The following is a 25,851-nucleotide window of genomic DNA, read 5'->3' on the forward strand; positions in this document are numbered from 1 at the left end:
ACTCATGCCTATTTAAAAGTAAACCAAGGAGTCACTGTGAGACCTGGCTAATTCTGCTTTGCAGGAGATACGGATAGGATTGTCTAAAAATTATTATGAAAATCTCTTTTCTCAGTGTTAAGGTGCACCTCCTTTCTTTAAAACCTTTTCTTTCTCTCTGACTTGGCTTGCTTGTCTTTATTGCTGGAAAATGAGCATCTTAGCAAAGTGAATTCAATACTTTATTTGAAAAGCTGTTGTTGTGCTCGTTCTGCCCCTGTTCTTTCCCCTCTCTCGCAATCAATGAATGTGTTGACTCTCAGTGTGTCACCTTGAATTACACCTTTCTCGTGAGCTCACCCTGTCCCAGCCCATGGGAGCCATCGCAGGTCACCACTCAGTATGAATGGTACCCAAAGCAGAGCCCCCAGGAGTGAAATTTTACCTCTCAAATTTTATACAGGGAGCAGACTGAAATGTTATTTGAGGAATAAAGAACATCTGTCTGGTGACTTAAGCAGGGAACGGTACTAGAGAGAAAGTAGATCATTAATTCAAAAGGAATCAAACCTCCCTTCTCTCCCCATGTGGCAGCACTTCTGTATTTTACTCAGCCTCGATACTTGGTTTGTGAGCATGCTAAAAGGGCCTCCTCCATGCGGAAATCCCTGGGGAACTGGTGTCTCCCAAGTTTTTTCTTCTGAGTAAGTCCCCAACAGCTTGTGCTTGTTGGAGACAGCGGGAATACAACACTGAGAGGTGTTAACTTGCATGACCTATCAAATCCAACGCCTTGTCTGAGTGCGAGCTGTTAATAAACACTGCCAGACCCAGCAGTGCTCGCACGCAGGGCTTGGCTGCATACGGGTGTTGGCCCGTGGCTTAGCACAGTCACTGTTTTGTCACAAGTTTAGCTTCTTCTAAACAAATGTGTCTCCTTGTGCTTGTACCATTCAGCATCCTCCCCCTAAGTTGTTGAATTAAAAAAAAAAAAAACAAAAAACAGTTGCCAATTGTAGGCAAATCCCTGAACTTCTCTAGCAGCTTGCAGGAGTATTGCCCCACTGAGGACAGAGTGAAAAAGAAGATCAGTGCCTCCAGTTGTTATTAAATTTATGGATCTGACATTACAGTTGTATTATAACTTTTAGCTTCTTTAAGCCTCCCTTATTCTGTCAAATGCTAGTGTTTCACTGTAACTTAGATTTTTCTTACTTTGTCTTCTGCCAGTTTTACAGCTTTACTCATGGCTGGCTTCCTTGGTTGGCCTGACTCTTTGCTAAACCTTTTACTTTGTTTCTGTTTGGCTTTATTTGTGTAGGGTAATTTCAAACTCCTGAACACATACATTTCAGTGCTATACATGACAGTTACTCTGCCAACTTGATACATTTGATCCTGTAAGTATCTTTCATTTATCCTGCAGAACTAGATAATGCTGCTTTTTTGGATTATCATTTAAATCACTGCAATTCTGCACCTACTGTAAGGTTGCCTTGAGATGACATTGGATGCTGAGAATAATTTCAGTAACAACAAAGGAACAAGTGCAAATGCCCCTGATGCTTTCATTAAGGATTGCTTAAGAGGCACACTGTGCTTATGAATCCTCATGGACTACTTTAGAAATCCTCAGATGGATTCCTTAATTCCTGTGAGATTTTGCACCAAACACAAGGCTTAAGTTGAAAATTGATTTTTTTTTTCCTTTCTAGTAGTCTATCCACAGTCCAAACTTGCTGAAATAAATATCTAAGAACTAGGAAATACTTCTTGAAAGGAAAATACCTCATTGAGTATGCAGCCTTCACAGGGTGCCAGGGAATTTCAGCTACAACAAAGTCCAATTACTATTTAGTGATGGTGTTGCTTGAGAAGTAAGAGCTTTCATCAAGAAATATTGTTCCTGCAAGTTCCTACCCGCCATGTGCCAGGTTACCAGGAAGCAATGTCAGGTAGCCGCACACTGAAGAGAGTAAAACTAGATGATAGGTAATTACTCTTGATCAGCTTGTAACTGCCTCTTTGTCAATCAGAGGAGATACAGGGATGCATGGGTAAGCTGGAAAATTATTTTTCATTCTCTGTAAGAAAACAGCTACGTGTTTTTCAACAGTGTATGGTTACAAGGGTGTCCCTGTAAGCAGCTTGCACTGTCCTCTGGTGTTCCTTGGGTGATGATTGAGTGCAGCTGCCCTTCAGCCTGACCATTGCTCTGTGCTTATCTCCACCAAAACCCAGTGGGCCTTGCATAGTTGCCAAGTGCTCTGAGTAAGGCTCTCTGTGCAAGTATAACTCTTTTCACTTTCACCAGTTATCTTCCCCGCTGCTGCACAAGCTACTGGTAGGGATGTACACCCAGCATTTTTTTTTTCTACTGTGCTTTGTAACCAATGCAAGTTCTTCCACCAGCTCACAAAATTTTACTTTATTGATTTATTTTTTTTTTGTGTGTGTGCTCTGCTCTCAGGATTGTCTGAATATAGCTATTCCCAATCATAAGGAAGGCAGGCCTGGAGGATCAAATTGCATTTCCTGGAGAGGTAATTCAGGCTCTGTGAGGAGAGACTGGAAGGCAGTACCTTGGTAGATTGATTTTTATCCACACGAACAGATAAGTCTTACGAGTAGTAGTTGCCGCGGTTGGCAAAATTGTTGAGTTTGCCACTTTAGCAAGGGAGAGTTGGATGGATTTTCCTCTGCTGTGGTGTTAATGTGATTAAAATCTCCAGATGACAGTGTCCATTGATCGAGAGCCCTGCAGAGATGTCACTGTTTGGGTATGCTTAATGAGGTCCCTGGGGAGGGAAAGAAATAAGTTAGGTCTGGCTTTCCTTCCAGTTTTGTCAATAAAAAGGACAAAGAAATGGTTTGGGGAGCCAGGTGAGTTGTGACTAAGAAATCTGCTGACAAGAGGGAAAGGCTGAAGGGAGTGGCCCCACACTGAGGGATTTATTGCCAAGGAGAAAAAAAAGGCAGATGCAAGACGCACAGTACCTGCCCTCACGTGGAAACCGCAGAGCGAGCTGTCACTTTAATAGAACTCACTACCTTCCCCAAAATTTATCACATGGGATCCTAACACCACCCAGGCATGTATGTATATGCTTATGGGTTTATAAAGCTGCATAAATGATATATTATTTCTTAGAGCCATGTGAAATATTTGCACAGTTTCTAAATCAGTCTGAGCTGGCCTGACTTCAGGTTTTGGTCCCAACTGAAAACTCAAATGATTTGCATTGAAAAGCTTTCTAGAAAGGCATCTGGATCAGTGCAGTAGACCGGTCTGAAAAGCAAGGCTTGTGTGCTTGGTTCAGTGGTGGGGGTTTCTTTTAGAAATGGAGGGAGAATTCTCTGAAATTTGCTTTGGGATTTTGATAGGACTGAGCCCAAACCTCAAAGTATGCATGAATTTATGCAGAGAAAAGTTTTCTGCCAAAATGACTGATAATAACTGCAAAGATCAGCACAGGTTGTGCTCACACACATGGTCCTGAAAGCCAGAGAACCTCATTATAAAACACTTCCAGTACTTCTAACCAGCAGGTTTTAGGATAAGCAAGCACCATACTGAAAAAAAGTGTTATTCCTCATCTCCCCCTATTCCTACCTTTTTTTTTTTTAATGTTACTGTGGCTTGGACTCCACCCTGAATGAGTCTCCTTCACCTTCAAGGATGGTAAAGGAGGACTGTGTGGGTGAACTGCAAGATCCATTTGTTTTCCTTCCCAGTTAGGAGATGGTCAGTGGGAGAGGCTGAGGAGCAGCTAGGCAGCAAAACATCAGAAGGAAGGTTTTACTGTTGGGGCTTGTTAAATTCTTGGTGTTCTCATGCCCTTACATTTGTGTATGTTTTGGATGGACCCATTTCTGTTATTCAGAGCAGTGGTTTATAGAGATAGAATTTGTAATAAAAATAATGGTACCTAATACAGCATTGGTACAGTTCCTGCTGCATTCTCAACTGTAGCCTGTGTATTTCCAAGCTTTTGAGTCAGTCCTGGGCTTTTCTTTCACCCTGTAAAGGAGTGTATTTGAAACAAGATCCAGCAGAGATACCAACCACTGACTTAAATGCCTTTTAAATGGCTTCCTAGAGCAGAGTAGCCGGTCAGAGCATGGTGCCACATTTTGAACTCTATAGTGCCAAGGCTGGATGGAAAGGCTCCTGCCTTCCCCAGTCTTTGTTTTCCCTGTGAATGAGAGCAGTGAAATCATGTTATTAAAAAGTGGAGGAGAGACCATTTTAGCTGCATCATTCACCAGCCCAGGCAAATGCTGTGGCCATGGAACCAGGCAGAGCAGCACAGCAGGGTGGGCAGCGGGCACGGAGGCAGCAGCCTGCTTGTGGGATGGGTGGAGGCATGGGATAGCTCCAGCATGAGAGGGCCATCCATGTGGGGTGCATGGATACAGGAACTCGGAGCAGAGAAGAGCCACAGAGAATGCCCATTGCTAGTAATCACATTCACCTCCCCAAAGAAAGTGAATGTTTTCAAATAGAACATTTTCTCAGCTGGAGAGGTAAAATTGCAAGTGGGAACAAAGGCATTCATCATTACAAGCTTTCAGGCAGTTTAGGAAGTTAAAGACATTTTCTAGTCTGAAGCATTTGTGAAAATTGTGCTCTTAATTACAATGGTTTAGTCATTTTATAGATACCTTGCAGCCTTTCAGACACATGGGCTGAAGAGGATGAATTCTATGTTCTTTTTAAAGAATGAGATTAACATAAGTGCTCTTAAATGACTGCTTTGTTAATTTTTGAAAAAGTGCTTTTAAAGATATTCAGTTACCATAAGAAAAAAGTGTATCATGGAACCAAGGTGCTTTTTTCATAATTTTTTCTTTTTCCTGTCTGTTTTAAGAGAATAAATAATGGTCCCAAATAATTTTATCCATAGGCTAGGCCTTGGAGGACACAGGTGTGAGGGAGTTGTTCCTGTGCTTTCAATTGTCTGCTAGCAACTGAATTGTAGTAACTGGGCACATGGTTGTCTAAACACAGTTAACAAGGGGTAAAATATGGTGGCAAACCCCTCCTTCTTTGCTGTTACAGTTTTACACTAAAATTGCTAAATATAGAATGAGCATGTAAGTAGTTACCATAGTTCATTGGCACCAGTGAAAACTTGGTAACATTTTTTCACATCTGTGCTCAAAATTACTTTCCTTAAAGGAAAATGTGAGAAAATTATTAGCCAGTGTGATTTTTTTCCCCTAGTGAAATGCAAACAATACAGAGCAGAAAGGAGCTCAGTAATGTTATGATAGTCTTAAATCCCAAACATACAAAAGGAGGCATTGCAGTCCTCTGAAAGATTGACTTTGAAATAACCAGATTTTTTCATTTTACAGTGAGAGTTCAGGGTTCTGTTTTTGTCCAAGGTTGACTCACTGGTTATGTCTTCAGGCTTTTCCTTCATAGACTTGGCTGGATAGGAGCCTTTTAAAATGGGTTTCCCACGGACTCTCTTGCTGCTGAATAGGATTAAAACTGCATTTTTGTAGTTTTATCAATTGAAGGCTTAAGTAAAGGAGAACAGGAGTTTTTAAGAATATTGGCATTGAATTTTCCACCTCACTTTTGTATGTGGTCATGTTGCGAGGAGTTAAGCACCCAGTCATGGATTCTGATCCATACCTGATTTTATTCTGGAGTTCACTGGTGCAAAACAACTACAGTAGTTAAAACAACTGCAAAACTTCCATGAGGGAGAAAATAAAAATATTTTCTCTTACAGTTAAGGTCAGTTGCTGCAGTCTGCAGCAGTCTAAGCAAACTCAGAAGGTGTGACAGTGGGGAGGAGGTAGAAGCATGAATGCTCTTGAAACTCTGTAGGTCACATTCTCTGTCACTTCTGTCCAGCTGTGTCAGGCCAAATCTACCCTGGTGTTTGCCTAACATACTTTCCTAAGGGAAAACAGAGGGAGAGCAAGGGTCTGACTGCCTCTGTGGAAGGCACAGCCGATGTTCAGGCTAGGTCAGAAGGTTTTCAGCTGTTGGTGTTTCTAGAAGAGCACAGCTTTGTAAACTTGCACTGTGTGTCTGTGCACCTCACTCTGTATTTTTAGATCTTGAAAGTGTGCCGCCAAGTACCAAATATACAAGCAATGAAGTGTTGTTAAGAGGTGTACCAATAGCTTTTATGTCTAGAAACTATTTATCTTGAAAAATATAGGTGTACCTGAGGTAATTAAGATGAAGGACTTGGGACTTGAAGGTTTAGAGAGCAACTTTAAAAAGTGGAAAGAAAATCTGTAGTAGGTCAAAGGACCGTGAAGAAAATTTGTCCTACTGAAGTGTGTTTACTGTTACTTCAACTATACTGTTTTCACTGATACAGAGTGAGGTCAGGCCTCTTTCTGCTTTCATCAAACAGACCTCCTGGGTAGGGCACTGAACCACAACTCACAGATTCACAGATTCACATTCCTGAGTTGGAAGGGACCCACAAGGATCATCAAGTCCGACTTTTAAGGAAATAGCCCATATGGAGACTGAACCCACAACCTTGGACTCACGAAGTTGCACATCATTTCTTATCCCAAGTCAGATGCAGATTTTCGACAGGACAAATTTCAGTTTGCCTCACCTGTCTGTCTCTGAAATGGGTTTAATACTTAACCACCTTACAAGGCTATCACACGAGTAAAGGACATAAAGTTCTGTAAGGAATTCACAAATACAATGTTAAGGGCCTTGGAGATGCCAACACAGACAGAAGTCTAAAGGAAGTTACCTGGATAGACCCCAGCTTATGAACAGCTTTGCACTTAGCAGTTCTTGTTCACACAGGAATGTCTGACCTAAAGCAGTTGCTGGCCTGAATTTTATTTAGGTTGGTATCTCAGGGATAGCCCAGTCTGGAAGTGGTAGGTCTTCACTGTTGGAAAGCAGAGGAGACCAAGATTTTGGTATGGCAGAGGAAGGTTTGCTCTGTGGAGAGAATGGAGATGTCCTTTTCATCTGAAGTGGATTCAGTGAGGAGACAGAAACTTCTGGGGAGGTACCTGGATCAGTTCTTGGAGGTAAAGCAGAGAAGTGCTTTACAGGTGTCTTACAACAACAGTCTTTCTGCAGGAACAGGTCTCCCTCTCCATCACTAACCTTGGCATTGCTTGAAAGCACTTTGGAAATGTTGAAAGATGATGAAACAATAACCTAATTACATTAATTTTCTTTGCCGTTTCTTACAAAAGAAACAGTTGGGCTGAGTTCATCAGCTATAATTTGAACAAGTGTCTCTCCAGGATTTCAAGGTAGCTCACTGTTAAGAAGTCCTGTCTTTTAAATGCTTATAAAACTTTTAAATGCTTATTAAAAAAAGGATATTACATTTAGAGTTAAGAGTGACCAAATCCATAGTCAGTACCATACTTTTTCAAATTTTTTTTATCATTTAGGTGAGTACCATTCACTATGTATTCTTCACTGACCAAGAGACTGATTAATTTAATTAGGAAAGTTAAACCTCTTCCACAAACCTAGCAAAATATTTTCAATAACTAGGTGCAGACTTATAAAGCTAGTTCTTCTAGTCAGTTACTAATACAAATTAATATTTCATATAGGTTGCCCCTTGCATCACACTGACCATTTAGGACATGGGGTGCCAGATCCTTTTCCAGGTTGCTTTTCTGTGGAAAAGTTTAGAGGACTCGTTATATTGCAGTGACTTACCAACAGATCTCATTAACTCTGTGAAGTCAAAATAAGAGCCATTAATTCCATGTCAGTCACTACATGGAGCAACAGCCAAATGATAGCTTTCAGTCATTGGTCACATTTCATTTGTACTTAATGATTGGCTTCTCACCGTACAGTACAAATATCATGATTTTTCAATCAAAGATAAGTCTAAGGAAACTTAGAAAATAGTTTCTACACCAGTTTAAATACAAGAAGATCCAGGATTTTTTGGTAATTCATGGAACTTATGTAACTTAAATTTTATTGAATACAATAAAAGAGACAAACTAAGACAGGAGTCACATCTGAGATAACATTTAGGTAGTCTGACAACCTTTAAGTGACACCGTATATTAAGATTTTCATAGTCATGATTGAGTCCTTCTCTCTTTTAGAAGATTTGTTTCATCTGGAAAATCCAACTTTTTAATACTGCACCATCACATACTACACATTGCCCAGTGAAGTTGGTGCTGCTCCTCCCTCCCCCCTGCAGAGCTGGCCAGCTGTGGATGAATATGTCCATCAGTGGGAAAAAATCACAGCAAGATTTAAGAGGTGATTCATTTAGAAAAAAAGAAGTGGAGGAACAGCTACAATGAAATCTAACCAATCCACAAACACCAAGAGCAGCTTGGCTATCAGAAAGCAGATTGAAACAATTGCAAATTCTAGTGGGTTGTGCTGCTCCTTTGCTAGGTCCTGCACACGTCAGCCCCCCAGAAAGTGGGGCCCACAGAACCTACATTCTCTCTCTGTGGTACCCTGTAACCCATGGACACAAAAGTTTAAGGAAACTTAATTAGCCAGGAAACGTATTTCTCACTTGCCCTTTGCTGCAGTGCACTGGAAGGTTGGTGTGTGGCCTGGTTTTTCACCAGTCCCCTCTCTGTGGAGGACAGAACGCCATCTCTGTCGGACAGGCTCTTAAGGAGGCTACTCTCATAGTCTTAATTCATTTCCCAGCCTCAAAACAGTCTGGCACGTCCACCCACAAAAGCTTTGGAACAATAGTCTTTGAATAATCACCCAGGCACCAGTAAAAGTCAGTAGGCTGTTGGTCCATAATTCTGGTCAGCACAAACCAGACCACAGTGTATCCTTTCCTCATTTGTCATTACCCAGATAAACCCTTTAGCCTGGACATTCCCTTTTGGTTTTGCTTAACTTTATAAAGAAACTACCCTTTCTGTAGCCACATCCTGGGAGAACTGAAAAAAATGCAGTTTCTTTTTTTTTTTTTTTTCCCAGATGATGAAGGCAGACTCCCGCAAGCATTCTGATTTAACTACTAAAATTTTGTTTGACTGTCTTCTCTTTTTGCCATTAAGGTTAGCAGTTTCCCAGAGTACTCTGATCCTAGGGGACCTGAAGTCACCACAAAATTTAAAGACAGATTTTAGATTAGGAGCAGGCCAATGGTTCATTAAATCTTCCATCTTTCCCACTGGGCTGATTGTCAGTATTGTCACAGTAGCAACAGCAATGCAGCAAGCACACTGTGATCTGACTACCTCACCTGTCCACACAGATAATAGTTTATCTTCCTGTAATAGAGCTGTAAACATACATTTAGTGTGTGGTCACCATACAAATGCATGTTCCCAGAACTTCTGTTTGCTAGGTAGGACCTATCCTCATGTTCTTCCTCCCTGGAACAGGCCATTTCCCAATGCTGGTCTACCAACTTTATCTGAAGTCACCTAGGAAAAAATAATGCAAACTTGGAAAAAGCCCTTCCCTCTGCTGGTTGGCAGATGCCCCCTTCAGTGCCTGCATCCTCTGGAGGTGCCTTGGTGTCTGTTGAGTCAGCCAAAACTACCATTCTTTCTCACGTGGCCTAAGCAGGGTTTTATGGGAGACAGATGGAAATTTACAAACAGCTTAATTTCCAGCAGCAAGATCTATCAGTTTCTTAAGAAATTTGTCACCTAGCCCTGTCTCTGCTGTGTTACCTTTGTGGTGCACATCATTGATGGGCTGGTACTCTGGGACCAGGTTTCACAAGACTGCAGAAGATAAGAGTGATTGGAAAGAAGTTCACCATTACCAGGTGGAGAAGAAAAACTGTAAATATTTCCAGAGAACTAGTAAACCTACCTACCACTCATGTTGAAAAATGGCTTTGTTACAAACTTATTTTTAGGAATGAGTTAAAAAGCACAGCAAGGGAATGACTGAATGATGTGAGATGTTCTTGGACATGGACATACACCTACTTTGGTACATGGTGCTTGGTAATACCAGGAGTTTCTGAGTTTCTTTGCTGTTTTGACAACTGTGCTGGTGGGGAGTTCAGTATGTTTGATGAAGCTGCATTTCTTTTCAAGAAAATTAGTTCTGAGAGTTGTTTCTTATATATGCTTCCTCCCTGCAATTTCCTAGTATCACTTCATAGTTTGCATGTGTTCTGTTGCTTGGCTAAGCACAGAAATACTCTGCTGCCCCTTTTAACAGAAACTGCTGTCTCTGGGTGTGCTCTCAGGACTGCCCTGCTGCTCGGACATGACAGACAGAGGGGTCACTGTACTTGCCACGCTCCTGTGCCTCAGCATTAGCAGCACAACTCCTTCCTCTTTCCTGAGGACGCTGGGATTTAAATCAGAAAGACACAGAAAGGCCATTTTATTGTGTTAAGAGAGAACTCTTCAGCAGCAGAAGGGAAGGTTGGAATGAACGCCAAAGTACTGCTGCTGACCAGAACGGGAAGGTGAACATGGATTGATTTGTCATGAAGGAAGGTGTAGGGAGCTCCACATTCTTCACCTGCTGCCCTTTAGACATGTCCTTTGAATTCAGAGTGCTCCCTCTGTAAATATTTCACATGCTAAAATGAAAAAAAAAAGGGAGTCAACAATCAACTAAAGAACCTGCTTCCCCTCTTTTCTTGCTGTTATGGTACAAGCAGGCTTCAGTCAGTGTGGTCATCTCAGCTGCTTTCCCAGGACCACTGTCTGCTCGATGTGGGTTTCACAAAGGAGGATGTTGTGCTTTTTGCCATAGCCTTGTGCTCCCAGGGCACAGACTCACCTGCCAGGACTCCTGTGAGTAACCATGTAAGCAGGTCAGGGCAGAATAAAATTTTTTCCCTTTTCTGGACTGGGAGCTGGAGCTGGACCTGTGGGAGCTCTGTCTGGGTGGCCAGCTGGCTCGCTGCTGGACTTGCCCAGCACACCCATAGCACAGTGTAGTCCAACACCTCAGAGACTGGTTGAACCAGCTGGCTCCCAGTGGTTTGGGCTGTTGAACAGCCTGTGAGGCCTGGGAAAGGAGGGTTCTGCTTGAAGTCCCTACCAGCCCATAATTTTGTGCAGCACAGCTGGTTCTTGTCTGAGGGCTCCCTGCTGCTCTCTGCTGGGTGCTGGGTACTGGGTACAGAGGATGGTATGCTTTCAAAAAGATACTCCACTACCGACCTCCAGCTTGTAGCTAACATATTTTTCATTCATCCCTAGCCATAGTCAAGACTCCTGTCCCCTTCAATGCCATCTTTATCATGTTCTGCTTATACAGATTGCATGATTTGGTTAATTTTTTTTAAAGATTTAAACCGGAGTAGAGGTTTTCCACTCTGTCCTTTAGGGCATGTTGCTATATTCTGTGCTGAACTTTTAAATTTGTTCTTATTTGGAAGTCACATTCCCTGCTCAATTTTGCAGTGTTGATCCTGGACTGGGGTGTCCATAGGTGTCAGGAGGCAAGTGCAGGGATGGGTGTCCCTAGAAAGCAGCCCTAGCAAAAATGGGCAGTGACCTCCACTGCAAGGAGGAGCTAAGCCTGCTACAACGCCAGCTGGGGTTGGTACTGAAGGCTTGAGGTACCTGCTGCTCACTTGGGCTTTTGAGAAACAAATACTTCATTCCCTTCTGGCAAGTGGGATGGAGACAGCAGAAAGTAGCAATAGGCTTCAGACAATAACACCTGCACTGTCTTTCCATCACCCAGCTCTCCAGTCCTCAGTTTGCCTCCTTCTTAATTCTGCACCTAACCCATGCATGGGATGTGTTTTGAGGCCCTCTGAATACTGGATTTCTGTGGCCAGGTTTTGGTAGCAGGAGGACCATTCCTCATCCCCCTCCTCCCCTCATCACTGGAGAAGAGAAGGTAGAGAATTCAGGAGTAAAGTTAAGCCCAGGAAGAAGGGAACATGGGAGGTGTTTTTAAGATTTCACTTTTATTTCTCTTTATGCTACCCTAATTTGATTGGTAATAAAGTCATTTCCCCAAGTTGACTCTGTTTTGCCCATGATGGTAACTGGGGAGTGATCCCTCTGTGCCTTTATCCCAACCCAGTAACATTTTCATGTATTTTCTCTCCCCTGTCCAGTTGTGGAGGAGTCTGATAGAGCACCTTTAGTGGGTACCTGGCATGCAGCCAGAGTCAACCCACCAATGCCTGTTTGAAAACAAGTTTGAGAGGGAAAAATATTAGTTTGTATTTTACTCATGGATATATTTTGATCATACTATGGACAGTAAAATATCAGTTGGGCTTTTGTTAACCTACCAGAGAAGTCACTGCCTGAAGGGAGGAGAATGTAGGACATTTTGAGCCCGAATAGATGAGAAAGCTGCATTAGATGGTGCAGATTATTTCTGATCAGTCTCTCTAGTTGTAAAAGACTGTACTTGTACAGTAATTCACTGCTACCTTATTTTGAAAATCCCTGCAGATGATTCCCACCAGACAGACTGCTTTGGTAAGCAGTTCATTTCAATACCTCACAAAAGCTACAGCAGAAAGCAGGGTGAGGACAGAATGAAGCAGAAGTTATTTACTGAGTAAGCAATGTCATCACTCTGCTGCACATCATGTCTTTGCAACATAGAAATTTGTTGGTTGACTTTACCTTACAGAACAAACAAGATGAAGTGGCAGAGGCACAAAAAGCAGTCCTAGCTTTCTGGCTCCAAGACACATTTGCAGGCATGCATCAGATCTTTTTTCAGTCTTGTTGGCAAGGTAGTGTTTTGGCATGCAGCACTTCTCATAAGCAGCTACCTACTCGTGGTGTCTCTTTAGGTAATTGAATCAGTTACTTGGAGTTTGCTATCCTTCTTTTTCATAAAGCCTTCCATTGTGAATTGTGTGAAAATGTAACTTGGTTTCTACCAATAAAAAAATACAGATTAGTCTGACTCACACCATGTAGAGCTGTAACTGGAGTCACTTCTAGAGTCATGGAACTAGAGGAAGCCACCATCCTGTGGAACTGTAGGAAAGTGTGTGAGTGTGAATCAGTGTGGGTGTGCACTCCAGGGAGAGCCCTGCTGTAGTTGCTAAACAGAAAGACAGGCAGAATTACATCAATATAATCTCAAAGACAGCAAAGGGACACTGTAATCCCCACCAGGCACAGACTCTGTGGCTCTGTTACCAGTCTAGATTAAATCCCTGGCTGTCCATACTCAATCACACTTAGATCATTGTTTGCCTGTTGCTCGAACAAGTGTTCTTCTCATTTGCATTTGTGTTCATGGCACAGAATTCTCTTTGGTTTTAAAACTTTAGTAACATACAGTTTTTTAGAAAAGCAGTACAGCTTCTTTACAGAGAAAGATGTATTGCTCACAGCTATTCGATTTCATAATTTAAAATTCCTTTTTTCCCTCCCTTTTAATGTCAGCACTGAGATACTTACTAATGGGAAGACCAGTGTATCATTAGGTATTCTGCCTGCTCTTTCTCCACGCAGTTTTGCAACCACCCAAAACATAGGAGCAGGCAGCAGCATGCCCTGGCTAGCCTGAGGAGTTCAGTGCTTCAGGAAGTGATCAGATCACATCTCTGTCAGGATCTGTCTTCTTGGGAATGAGAAATGCAGCTCCTGAGAAAAAAAAAAGGAGCATGTTTTAAACACCAAAGAGAAGGCACAAAATAAGTTGCACCTCATTTCAAAACTCCTCCTGCAGGTTTTGGCACTCTCTGCTGAGCTGAAATGACGGATGCCTGAAAGATGTGAGAAAAGTGTGCTGAGAGGGCATTTCTGGGAGGAAACAACCCTACATGGGGGGGGGATGCACTATGGGCTGTGTAGATGTTGAGAGCATTGCGCTGTCTCCTCTGCATGCAGGGGTGGATGAACGTGAGAGACTGCAGCAGCTCTCTTGCTTAAGCCTGGGAATATGTGCATTGCTTTGGGCAATGCTAATGGGAAATACAGACTCAGCTAAACTTCTTCAGCACACCTGTACCACAGCAGGGTGTTTTTTATTTGCACATAGCACAAGAGGACTCATCTGGTAGTAGAGCCCATGTGCAAATACCACTGTGCAAATAGCAGATAATAATAGTAGCTTGGTAAGTGCTCACAATTGTCTGAATTTCCTGATGGCGCAGTGAAACCTCAGGCATCTAAAGGTAGTGGTGCAGGAGCCAGGATGCAGCACTTCTCCATGGGCATGATGTGGCCATAGAGCCCCCACTGACAGCCCAAAGAGCAGCAGGCACTGTGGCACTTCACTGGGCTGCAGATTCTGTGCAGGGGACGGGAGAGCACTCTGCATTGTTCCTTAGCAGCAGGGTGTATCAATGCTGCAGATTTGGAAATCTAAATATGCTCTGCATATTATATATAAATTAGGTCAGCAGTTTTTATGTTCAGTAGGCTTACTAGAACCATCTAGTCTGACCAAGTACCATAGAAACTGCCACAGAACTCAGCTTTTGAAGCTGCCTTAATGGTTTTAAAACATGTTTTTTAAAGAATACTGACTTCACAAGACAAGGAAAAGTAACAGAGAATCTATAACTTCAGAGGAATTGTTCCTTCTTTCGCACATTTTGCATAAATGGTAGCTTGCATTACCCACATGTGTTTGTACACCAGTTTTAGGTGGCTTGTTTTGCCTGCTGCCATGTAATAGTCACAAAAGACAATGAGGCAGAGTGGGAACCAGGATAGGTCAAGGTCACAAAGAAGCTAGAGGGGAGATAAGATGGAGCTGGGTAGAGGGATGAGGACATATGATGTAGGCATAAAGTAAGATACACTCAATCCCAAAATAGGTTGTGTCTGTCTTTGCTCCTTTTTTTTTGAAAGCTACTTCCTTCACCAAGTATTCATCACACCTTACGAAGCGCCACCAAGCTACAGTGGTAGACGATGGGCAGGCATGTTCTTGCCATAAAGCAGTGAGGCATTTCCTTCTGCAGAGATCCTTGCTGGTGAGACAGAAGCCTTTGTTCCTTACATGAGATGGATGTCAGCCTATCCCCTCTGTAATTGCACTAATTAATACCGTTACAAATCTCTTGATGTTTCTCATTTACAGAACACTGTTACCTTGCATCTCACTTTGATGAGGTGAAGGTGAATCTGCTGTTTACAGCTTGATTTAACTACTTGTTTCCTCTGTTAGCAATGACCTGTCGAGGGATGAAGTCAAGCATGTGCACCAAAACACCAGCTCTGAGATTCCTCATCAAAATCTGTGTATCCTACCTGGGTTTGGCTGTGCTCAGAGCTCCTGCAGGTGTAACAAATACAGGGAGAAATGAGAGAAAACTCTGAGGAAATCCGAAGAGGGAATGGGTCCTGATTATGTTGCAAATACAGCATTTTATTGACTCATTTCTTGTCGTTTCACAGCCATCAGCATCAAAACTCTGCATGTTGTTTAGAGCTGAAATAGATGTTTCCCTGCTCCTGAAAACTGAAGGATCATTCCTGTAGTAATGAAATAAAAAACACTGATGTTACCATTCCAGACTTTCATCAGGGGATGTGGCTGCATTCCATTTTACAAGTCTGAGTTTAGAGTAACTTCCCAGAAGCCAGCAGAGTTTCTCCAGCTTTTAAGCTGTCTCAAACTTTCTATTTCAGCACAATTATGGCCTTTTCCTCATAATGATTGGGAGTGATGGCATGTAAATTTCGAATGTCCACTGACCTTTCTTAATTTTCTCTTTTTGTTTTAAAGTATATTCGGTGCTGTTCGAACTGGTGCTTATATGCTGTACATTTTGATGACCAAAGGCCTGAAACAGTCAGTGTGTGACCAGAGTTTTTACATTGGACCTGTCAGCAAATTCTGGGCATATGCATTTGTGCTAAGCAAAGCACCCGAACTAGGTGAGTTCTCTTTCTCTCATATGCATATATGTATTTTTAGAGAAGAAATGTCCATGCAGGAAGCACAAGAAGGGTCTCATCACCATCAAAATCTCATTTAAGTCTCAGAAAAACTGAGTAAATGTAACCAACCCCAAACTATGTGTTTTAGTCTCTAGTGGTAAATTCCAGCTTGGCTGAAGTTAGATCAATGTGCAGTTGAATAAGACTTTTCCCAGCCTGGGAATAAACTGCAGTGATTGTACACAGCGGGGCAGTCAAGAAGGAAAAGCAATGTGGTCTGTACCTCTTCCTGAGCTACTTGTAGGCAAATAGGAGTGGCATAATCGGCAGTCACATGCCCCATGGCTACAGAAGTGAAGGGTGGGCTATAGCAGCTGTGTCAGTAAGAAGCTTTGAGTCAGGCTCTTCCTCCATTCTGCAATTTTCATCCTTTAGTACACATCTAAGTGTACAGTTATGAACAGTAAGGTGCTTCCTCCCTAGACATGGAAAGCTGTGGCTGTCCTCTTCCTCCAAGTAGAAACCAATTTCCCATAATGTCCCTAGCTTTTCCAGTCCAGATTTTTATAAATTTGTATCTCTGCAGCAGTTTCTTGATAAGGATACTTATGATATACATGTGAAAGCCAACTAGGAAGTCAGTCTTCATGTGTTCTCATCTGTGGCTTATTACTGTAAGAAAGGGTTGTTTTAATGGAAGGGAGCAGCCCACCAGCTTTCATTTAAGGTTATGCCCTTATTAAACCTCAAAGGACTGCTGCTCTCACTGTGTTCAGGTGTACAGCAAAAATAAAGACTTTACCTTTCAGCAGGTAATTTGATTCAGCAAATTAGAGGACAGCAATTCATCAGCATTAAAACTAGAATGAGACAGACACCAGTTGCCTTGCTGTGTCAGAATCCCTTGGTTTCCTGCTGCTTAAATTGCTGCAAACGCACAGAAATTTAGTTGCTAAAACTGAGGAAGAACTGCACAGCAATAATAAACTGAACATATGATTACTTATTAAAATATGAGTCAACATCTTGCAGTTAATGAAGTGAACAGTAGCATTATGGTTTATTATAGACCTTGTGAAGACAGTGCAATTTTGCTTCCATCCATGACTAATATTCATGACTTAGATTTCCTGGGATACTTATACATCAAACTAAGTCCCCAGGTTCAGATCCCAGGGATCCTTTTGAAAACACTGTGTGTATAACAGTGGAAAACAAGTAGCATACATACATATCAATATAGCTAATTGAGATGCTCATTGCAATCATGAGAAGCAGAAGGAAGAAAAAAAACAAGAGGAATAATATTTACTTTTCTACGATAGTAAGATGGATTTGCAGAAAAGAGATGTGTGTTTCAACATAACCCAAATTTCTTTTTGGGAGCATCTCTTTCATTATGGTAGGATGCCTATGCAACAGCTTTTTTGTGTATTAGCTCAAAAGGCTCTAGTGATTTTAACTAGGTCCAGTTTGCACGTAGACATTTGAATCAGAGGACATTCTGCTGCTTCCTCTAGGTTTTCTGCTCTCTGTCAAGCTGTATTTCTCTTCTAGTCTCACAGTATATAATGGACAGTCTCACAGTTAGAGATAATACATGTACATCCACCTACCTCACCTCAGACTTCTGTGGATAATGTTTGCAGCAAAAGGCTACCAAGTAAATCTATGGAGTTTCCAAATGGAGTTATCCGTACAGGAAAATGTAGATGCGTTGGTTTTCTAAAGATTGCATAGAGCTTAGGAGCCAAACTGGCTCTTGGATTAGACAGGCTCTCAGATCTAGAGGTAAGGTGGATTTCATGCTCTAAAGTAGTGTATTCTCCAGCAATAGCAAAGGGAAGAGAGCACTGCATTAATTACAGAATTGTTTGATATATTTCTCATTGCCTCCCCTCTTCTTTTTTTTGTGTTTTGTTTTTATTACAGGTGATACAATATTCATTATTCTTAGGAAGCAGAAGCTCATCTTCTTACACTGGTACCATCACATTACTGTGTTACTTTACTCTTGGTACTCCTACAAGGACATGGTGGCTGGCGGTGGCTGGTTCATGACCATGAACTATGGAGTACACGCCGTCATGTACTCGTACTATGCCTTGCGAGCTGCTGGCTTCAGGGTCTCACGCAAGTTTGCCATGTTCATCACCTTGTCGCAGATCACTCAGATGTTGATCGGTTGCGTGATCAATTACCTGGTCTTCTCCTGGATGCAGCAGGGCCAGTGCCATTCCCACGTGCAGAACATCATCTGGTCCTCTCTCATGTACCTCAGCTACTTTGTGCTCTTCTGCCATTTTTTCTTTGAGGCCTATATCGGCAAAACCAGAAAAGAAAGAAAGGTTGACTAGTGGTAGAAACGAGAAGCCATAGCTCAGGGTCATCAAGAAAAACAAAATTATAAGAAAAAAAGGCACAAGGAAACACATATATGTATGGTGCAGTTAAAACTTGGCAGCTTAGGGAAAGTTAGCGTGGTTTAACCCAGTAAGTTTATGATCCTATCATGGTGAGGACTCACTGAATTCAACTCTATCTCAAAGGACTGCTGATGAAAGACAACTTCCTTCTTGTACCTGTCTGCTCTAGAAAAGAAGGAGAAAAGAAAGAAGAGGAAAAAAAGGAAAGAAAAAAGGAAAGAAAAAACAGAAGAAAAGAGAAATGGAATAGTGTTAAGGGGAGAGAAAAAGTACATTAAATAAGCAGTGTGTTTCCCCAAGGTTCAGGAGAGACTTTTATTTAAAAAAAAAAAAAAAAAGGTTTCTAAATCCTTTCTATTAATTTCTCTGCGTTAAACAAAAAAAAAAGCAGAGGTGACAAAAAAATCTGTCTATAATAACAACAAGATTGCAGAATTAAAATCTTTTCCATAGAAGGTTCATACCTTTAGTCAAAATGAAGCCCAAAAAGATGTTTCCTGCATGGAAACTGGCTGAACTCCACACTGTGGTTATGAATGGAAAAGAGAAGAGATTGATTTCTCTGCCAGGAGAGCAGATCTGGGACACAGAGTGACCTCCCTCAGAAGGCGGAAAGGAGCAGTACTTTTACAAGAGTCTAATGTGAAAAGATGCACTGTTGCAATACGTATCTCAGAGAGTGCATTTTCCAAGTGCATTTTTCAGTTAAAGGCAAGGAATTTCTGCAGCAGGATAAGTCATAGAGGGTTAAATCAATCAATATTTGCTAAATTACCAGGGGCTAATAGCGGAGGGATGTTCAGGAAGGAGAGGGAGACAACTCCCCTCACGAGATTTTTAGGAATTATCCATTACTCTTAATTTCGCCCGCAGCAACACTGAATTAAATGGGGGAAATTGGAAGAAATCGCAGTTAGCGAGAAGAGAGTGATTTATCTGCCCACTGTTTTCAGAACACAGCCCTGTGGTACAATCGGGACTCTGTGTTTTTGCAGACACAAGGATGCTTGCCTGAGTTGGGAGAGGTGGCAGGAATGCTCGACATTGGGTATCACTGTGCTTCTGCATCTGCCTCCTGGGCAGTGCAAAGATGTTCAAAGTGCCCTCCTCTGGTCATGTGGAGATACTACTACAAAACATACTTGGAATAGGTTTTTCTTGAGATTTGTGTAGAAAAAAATAGTCTAAATGAAGTAATTTTGCTGCAACAGCTTGACTCTAAAGTCCAGAGAGAATTAATCCTTCATTAAATAAATATATATCTCTGCAGAATCTGTACTGTAACATCAGACTGACCGCTTAAGAAGACACTCTTTCTTCTCTGAAGTCAGCTACAGATATAAGGAGAAATGTATTTCACTCTGAACCTTAGAGAGTTAGTTGAGAACAGCCATATTCTTTCAAAGACAAGTAGATTGCATTATCTGTGGTATTCCAGTCCTTACGAAGCCAAATAAAATGTGTAAAAGTTCCTAGTATTTCAAAGACGCAAGTATGTAAACTTGATGTTAAATGTGTTAATGTAGTATTCTAAATTGTAACAGCTAGGTAGTTTAACTAAACAATTAGAAGAACTAGATCAACAAAATAGGGACTGCTGTTCTGCATAGAATATACACACACCTATAACTACACCCATATACACATTCTGTAAATTGTCAACAAGAAAAAACAGCCCAGTGGCAGAGAATCACATTTCCTGGCTAATGCAAAAGATTGTCATTATCTTTCTTGCTTTAATTTGAGATTGTACAGTACAGAGGGGGTTTTTTAATTATGATTTTTAGCTTTAATTGTGCTGTCATTCATGAAACAGAGCTGCTTTAGTATCCTGTTAAGAGATGACAAGGGCTTTCGGTGTCTCATTATATACAAAAGAAAAACAAATAAAGTTGCATTCCATATTATGTGAATGGTCTTACAAATCAAAACGCCTTTTCAGGCTAAAATCATAATTATAACAAACAGAAAATGAGTTTACATTTGTGTTATTTAAGTTATTGATGTGCTGACATTATTTTATGGTACAAAACATAGCAAAATGTGATATGCAGTAATGAAGCTATGATATTCATTAATAGGACTACTGTATACGTGAAAATATTAGACAAAACCAATTAAATGTGTAAACCATTTTGTTATACAGCTTGGGAGTAGATAATTATAATGCTGAATAAGCCTTTTTCCTCATGTTTAATTTTGCCCTGGCTAAAAAGCAGGTTAAGAAGACTGGTTAAGAGTGGAAAAGGCAAAATTAAAAGTCAACTGTAATTAGCTGATAAGCGTTAGTAGAAGCCCACCATTGTGCCATTTAGACCCTCAGTCCTGTGTGTCTTAAGTCTCTCAGATAGAGCAAGAGGGGTGGAAGTGGTGCAGTGTCTGGAGCTGAAGCTGGGACAGAAATCTTGGACTATCTGAAGTCAGTGGAGGCTTTGCTGTGCTTTGAACAGAGCCAGTGTGCCTGACTGCCTTTATCTGAGCAGAGGGGGAGGAGCCCTGCACATCTCCTGTGAATTTGAGGCTTATGGCTCATGACTTAAAAGTCCCATAACCTTTATCAATGACAGGTGACATCACAGCATGGCAAGGACTTGCAGCCTAAGTTTACCACAGGCCAAAAACGGGGTGGGTTGCAAACAACCACCTACCCTGTTTCATACTCTGTTTTCCTTAATTGCATAGGATTAAAAGCCCACATTTCTAGGTGCTGGCTGGTCATGCTGGCAATGCCAACACTGACTTCAGCAGAGCAAGAAATTCTCCTGCTCTTTCCCCATCTCCCGAAACCCTCGTGGGTACCTCTGCACTGTTCCAGCACCTGCTCCTCACCATGCCCACTGCCCTCCCAGACAAGGCTGGGTGTGCGAGAGGCAGCTTCCCTGCTGCCTGGGAAGCGGCTCCAGTGCAGTCACCAGCCCGAGTGACCTCCTCAGCAGGCAGTGCAGGTGCACCCCTGGTGTGCAGGGGGGGCTCAGCACCAAATGCAGGGGGCATCCTGGCATGTGACTGGGCTGCAGACAAGCGCCCTTGTAGGAACGGGGCAGCAGGATCAGACATGTAAGGTACAGTGACAAATTAGGGAGCATTTATTGTCACACTGGGAACTGGCTGTGACACTGCCATTTGCTTCAGAAATTGTAACATCACACACGCATTTACACAGGTCCTATGGCCCTACTGTACCATTGGGCTTTTCCTCTGAGGTTTTCCACTGGAGCCCAAGGTGGTAGCTGGCATTAAAGAATTTGACAATAAGACGAAAAACAACTGACACTGATTTTCTTACTTTTTTTCCCCTAAAACATACATGCATCATATTTAGACATCCCATTTAACCCACCTGCATATACTTAAACACTGAGCTTTTCAACCCTAATGTAATGACACCTCAACAGTACTCCAGCTGTTCCAACCTTTGAGCCACAAGATACAAACACAGATAATTGGGTCCTACTTATTTCCCCTGGTTTGAGTCTTGGAATTGTATTTTCAGATTTTTCTGTCCACTACCAGAACCCTTTTTCCCCTAATTAATTTAAAGAAATCTGTAATTCTATTGCATTCACACGTGCCGTGGGGAACTCAAACTTTATATAAATTTTGAGACCTGTGACAGCCATGAGAGATGCTGGAAATGCTGTTATGGGATCCACTGTTAAAAGTCAGGAAAGTTCCACTGGTGATGAGGTCACTCTACCAGGGTTTAAGTCCGTGTTTTATGTTTTGATGCATTAATTCAATGTACTGAAATAAAACCAGAAAGGTCAGTATGGATTTACGCTTAGGCAGCTGCCAGCAGAATTTGGCTCTTTCTCAACACTACTTCTGTGTAGTGAACACTTTAAGGAAAATATTTTCAACTAGTTAGTGAAAGAACAAAAGCTTGGATAATTCTGCATCCTCTATAAACTGTGCCTGTGATGAGAAGGAAACCCCTCATTCTTACAGACCTTCTGTAACTCAGAGTCACAAATTATTTATGTCTGGACTCACTGATAATGCCCAACTAGGAGCAGCTGGCTCCAAAAGAGACCTCTCACCAGCATCTCACAGTAAAATGACAGGAGTTTTACTTGCAGGAGTAAGGGCCAAAGTGTGCAAAAAGAATCACTCAGAAGAGCCAGGCTAGGTAGTAGGAATAAAATACTGAGCACAAGTTGCAGGACAGACACACAGGGAGATTTTTTCCATATCCCAGGACAAAGTATTTCCAGGCTGAACACTCACTCCTTTCCAAGATGAGGAAAGTCCATGTGGAAGGAGGGTGGGCTGCACAGTGCCAGGTGCCCAAGATGGGGTGGCTTGTGGAATAAAGCTTCCATGTAGGGGTCCCTCCTGCAGAAGTTAATTAGGCAGTCACTCCCTGAGTGCAAACGTGGGTCTGTGGATTTGTTTGGAGGAACATCCATGCTCTGATAACTTGTTCAAGTCCTGGGTATATCTTACTTTTTTCTCCTGAAAGTAAAACCTTGGGACATTTTAGTTGAAAACGATGGTACCTCAGGGATCAATATTCAGGTGGTTTCAGGCAGCAAAGATTGTAAGAGACCAATTATTGTGAGCATGAAACAGCAGCCTTTGTAAGCAGTGCCACATATAATGCATTACTGCTGTAATGTCTCTAGTAGTTGTAGCCTATCCTGTACTTCAGAACCAGAAGCAGAATTATAACATCTTTGTATTGGAACCATAAACACAGACATTAAGTAATGAAAATGGCTTTGATCAAGGAAGAATCAAAGCTAATTTCAGACTATACTGCATAAGTTCAGGACTTGTTCCAATGCCTGCTGAAAGTGAGATTGTTGGTGAGATGTCCAGTGACTTCAGGTAGCTTTGCTTCAGCCCAGTGGAGCCCAGTTGCAGAGGGTGATGCAAGTCCCAAATTCCCTTTTTGCTGAGTGGTGACATGAACCATCTGGGGCATTACTCAGCTCTGATGTGGGTCTTCAGTCATATTTTCCAGCCTAGCATTAGTGAGCCCTCTACAAGGGAAGAATTGTAACCCAGAATTGCCAGTGGGTTTGCACTGTTTTCTTTTAATACATTTTCCATTCCATTTATTTTATTAAAAGCAAGCTAAAGGACAAGTCCCCGATCCTGCTCTCGTGAACGCTCCGTTGCAGTCAGTGCACCATACACAGGCTTTTGCTTACAGGGGTAAAGGCAGCACCAGGGTCTTGTTATTGACTTAATTTCTAGTGGAGCAAACATCACAGGGTAGGACTTGATTTCTTAAATCAACTGTACCAACACAAATAAGATTGGATCTGCACATTAACTTGACAGCTAAGGGGAACCAGGGCCCTCCCCAGGACATAATAATATAAAATGCTGCATGAAGAGGGGTTAGAGTGTATTTCCCAATGGGTATAAAATAATACTTCCCTGAAACAGTGACCTTCCTGAGAAATCTCCTTTCTGTCCAGTCCTGGACAGCTTCAAACAGGCCTGTCTGCTGAAAAAATGCAGCTCTGATTGACTTATCTGCTTTCTCAAAAGGGCCACTACATGCTTTAGGCTTTTTGGAGCCTTAAAGCTCAAGCTAGATTTATATTCAGAAAAAGAAAAACAACCTTAATATGTGTACAATAACTAGAAGAGAATAGTATGATAAATATCTTTATTTTACCATTTTCAAATGGCTATTTCATTACATAAAAGGAAGTTTTTATTTTTATTTTTTTGGGGTATATTGATATTCCAAATAAAATTTTAACTTTTGGTTCAAAATAAAATCTGTCTCTGTGTCTTATTAATCTGTAACATGCATTTTTTTCTCTCTACTGCCACCAAGTCCATCTATTGAAAAAGAGAAGTGGTTCACCAGGTATGAGACTACAGCATGACTACTGTTCCACTTCCCAGCAGATCTCTACCAAGTTCATCTTTTTGTGCACCACACAGAAGCATCATGTGGTTTTTTTCTTTTTGTGTATGTCACATGCATCTGTATGATAAGCGTGCACATCATACAGGTGCTTAAATGTACATGCTGAAATTTTGGAAATCCTAATCTTTGCATCTCTGGCAAGAAACAGAAACCCTGTCCGTCATGGTACCGTCTGTGCAGGGAGACCTTTATGAGCAGGGCAGCACTTGCCAGTGAACCCTGCCAGCACTGTGCTATCACTGCCATACTGATGGCACTGACTGCTCTGCAGCATCTCTGCACCAGCCATTTTCTGGACAATCCTGTGTCCATTGTTCCCTGAACATCCCAGCCACCCATCCCTCTGCCAGCAGCACAGCTTGTGCAGACAAGCACCCCTGCTGAATGATGGACACAGCCATCCCCACTGCACAGCAGGAGCAGTTCATGGTTTACTCTTTTGCAGTTAAGCTAAAGCAGGCTGTAAAGGAAAAGAAAAGCTTTGTTGCTCTGTATACACAAAGCAGTGAAGTGACTTGCATCTATCGCAGGACAAACCAAAATCTGAGACAAGACCCAAAGTGAAAAATGTGTGGACTGTATCATATCCCTGCTGAACCCCAACCACTCCCCCTCTGGCTTCCAGCCCCACATCATCTTTCTGAGCAAAGACAGCAGAAGCTGGAGGCGGGGGGAGGAGGATAAAGCAGAGTGGGAAGCCCACAGTGGGGACGCATGGGGCTCTGAGAGACCATGGTGACCTTCCTGAGGACTGGCTTGGGAATCAGCCCAAGAAGCAGTCTGAAAATGAAACAGCAAGAAAAGGGAATTGCACATATGCACTGGGAAGTGCTGCCTACCATTGTCAGTATTATCATAGGGAGAGTGAAAGAGCAAATAATGTAGCAAAGCAGACGGGAGGTAGGTGCAGCTCAATAACTGGTTCAGTAACCAGGGAGAAAAAAAAGCAGGATTTGGGCAGTATGGGATTGTTTCAGGTTTATGGCAGAAACTACATTTCCTTTCCTCCTGTACCCACCTCTCTATGCTTCTGACAGGTACCTTGCCATTGTCTATGCCCCCAAGCACAAAAATCAGCTCCTCTTTCTAGTGTCCTCTGTCAAGCTGTCATGGATTGCAATGAGCTTGTGCTTAGGAAGTCCCCAGCAGAATCAGCCATCCTGGCATCCCACTAAATGTGGGCTGCTGCTCACTCAGAAGGATGATATTGGGATGAAAGAAATTGTGTTGTGCTTGTCCTTCAGCACTGAGTGGACAGGCAGGCATCCATCACCACGTGGCTTTAGCAGTGCTCTGTTTATTTCCTTTCCAGCAAGAAGAAACATTTTCCTAAGCTAAGTGCATGCAGGAGCCCACCCACAGTGTAGGGGAGCCATGGAGCCCTAGCTGATGCTCTCCTGCCAGTTTGTGCAAGGAGTGGGGTACAGCCCCACCTTTAGCCATGCTCTGTCCCTCATGCACAGCAGCTGCCTCGAACACAAAGATGAAACACTTCACAAAGCTCACAGTAAGTCCATGCAAGAAAACACAGATTCTACAGTGATGCTGGACTTGGCCAACAAGTTTCTTGAGTCTTTGCCACATTGCTTACTGTCAAAATGCTGAATAAACATTCTTCATATTTCTCCTCCAAGTAGCTTGGTGACTTCTGCGCTCCCTGAGAGTGATGTGCCCACAAAATCCCTGCCAGAAACCCCCACATAAACACCTTCAGCTGTGCCTGCTCTCCCACCTTCCAGCCTTTTGGAGGCCTGAGAACTTGTCAGGAAGCAAATCCTC

General features: G+C 42.2%; 1 protein-coding gene across 1 annotated transcript in view; it reads left to right on the forward strand.

The window, feature by feature from the left end:
* The window catches only part of ELOVL6 (ELOVL fatty acid elongase 6), a gene marked incomplete at its 3' end in the record, with an annotated part of 74,845 nt that extends 56,735 nt beyond the window's left edge, over positions 1–18,110 (forward strand). Inside the window, exons 3-4 of the mRNA XM_082281432.1 lie at positions 15,599–15,750; positions 17,686–18,110. Of these exons, the coding sequence (XP_082137558.1) occupies positions 15,599–15,750; positions 17,686–18,110 (577 nt within the window). The remainder of the gene's footprint in view (positions 1–15,598; positions 15,751–17,685) is intronic.
* Positions 18,111–25,851: the final 7,741 nt, after the last annotated feature.

The sequence above is a fragment of the Coloeus monedula genome, assembly GCF_965178545.1.
Source record: "Coloeus monedula genome assembly, chromosome: 5".
Classification (NCBI taxonomy): domain Eukaryota; kingdom Metazoa; phylum Chordata; class Aves; order Passeriformes; family Corvidae; genus Coloeus; species Coloeus monedula.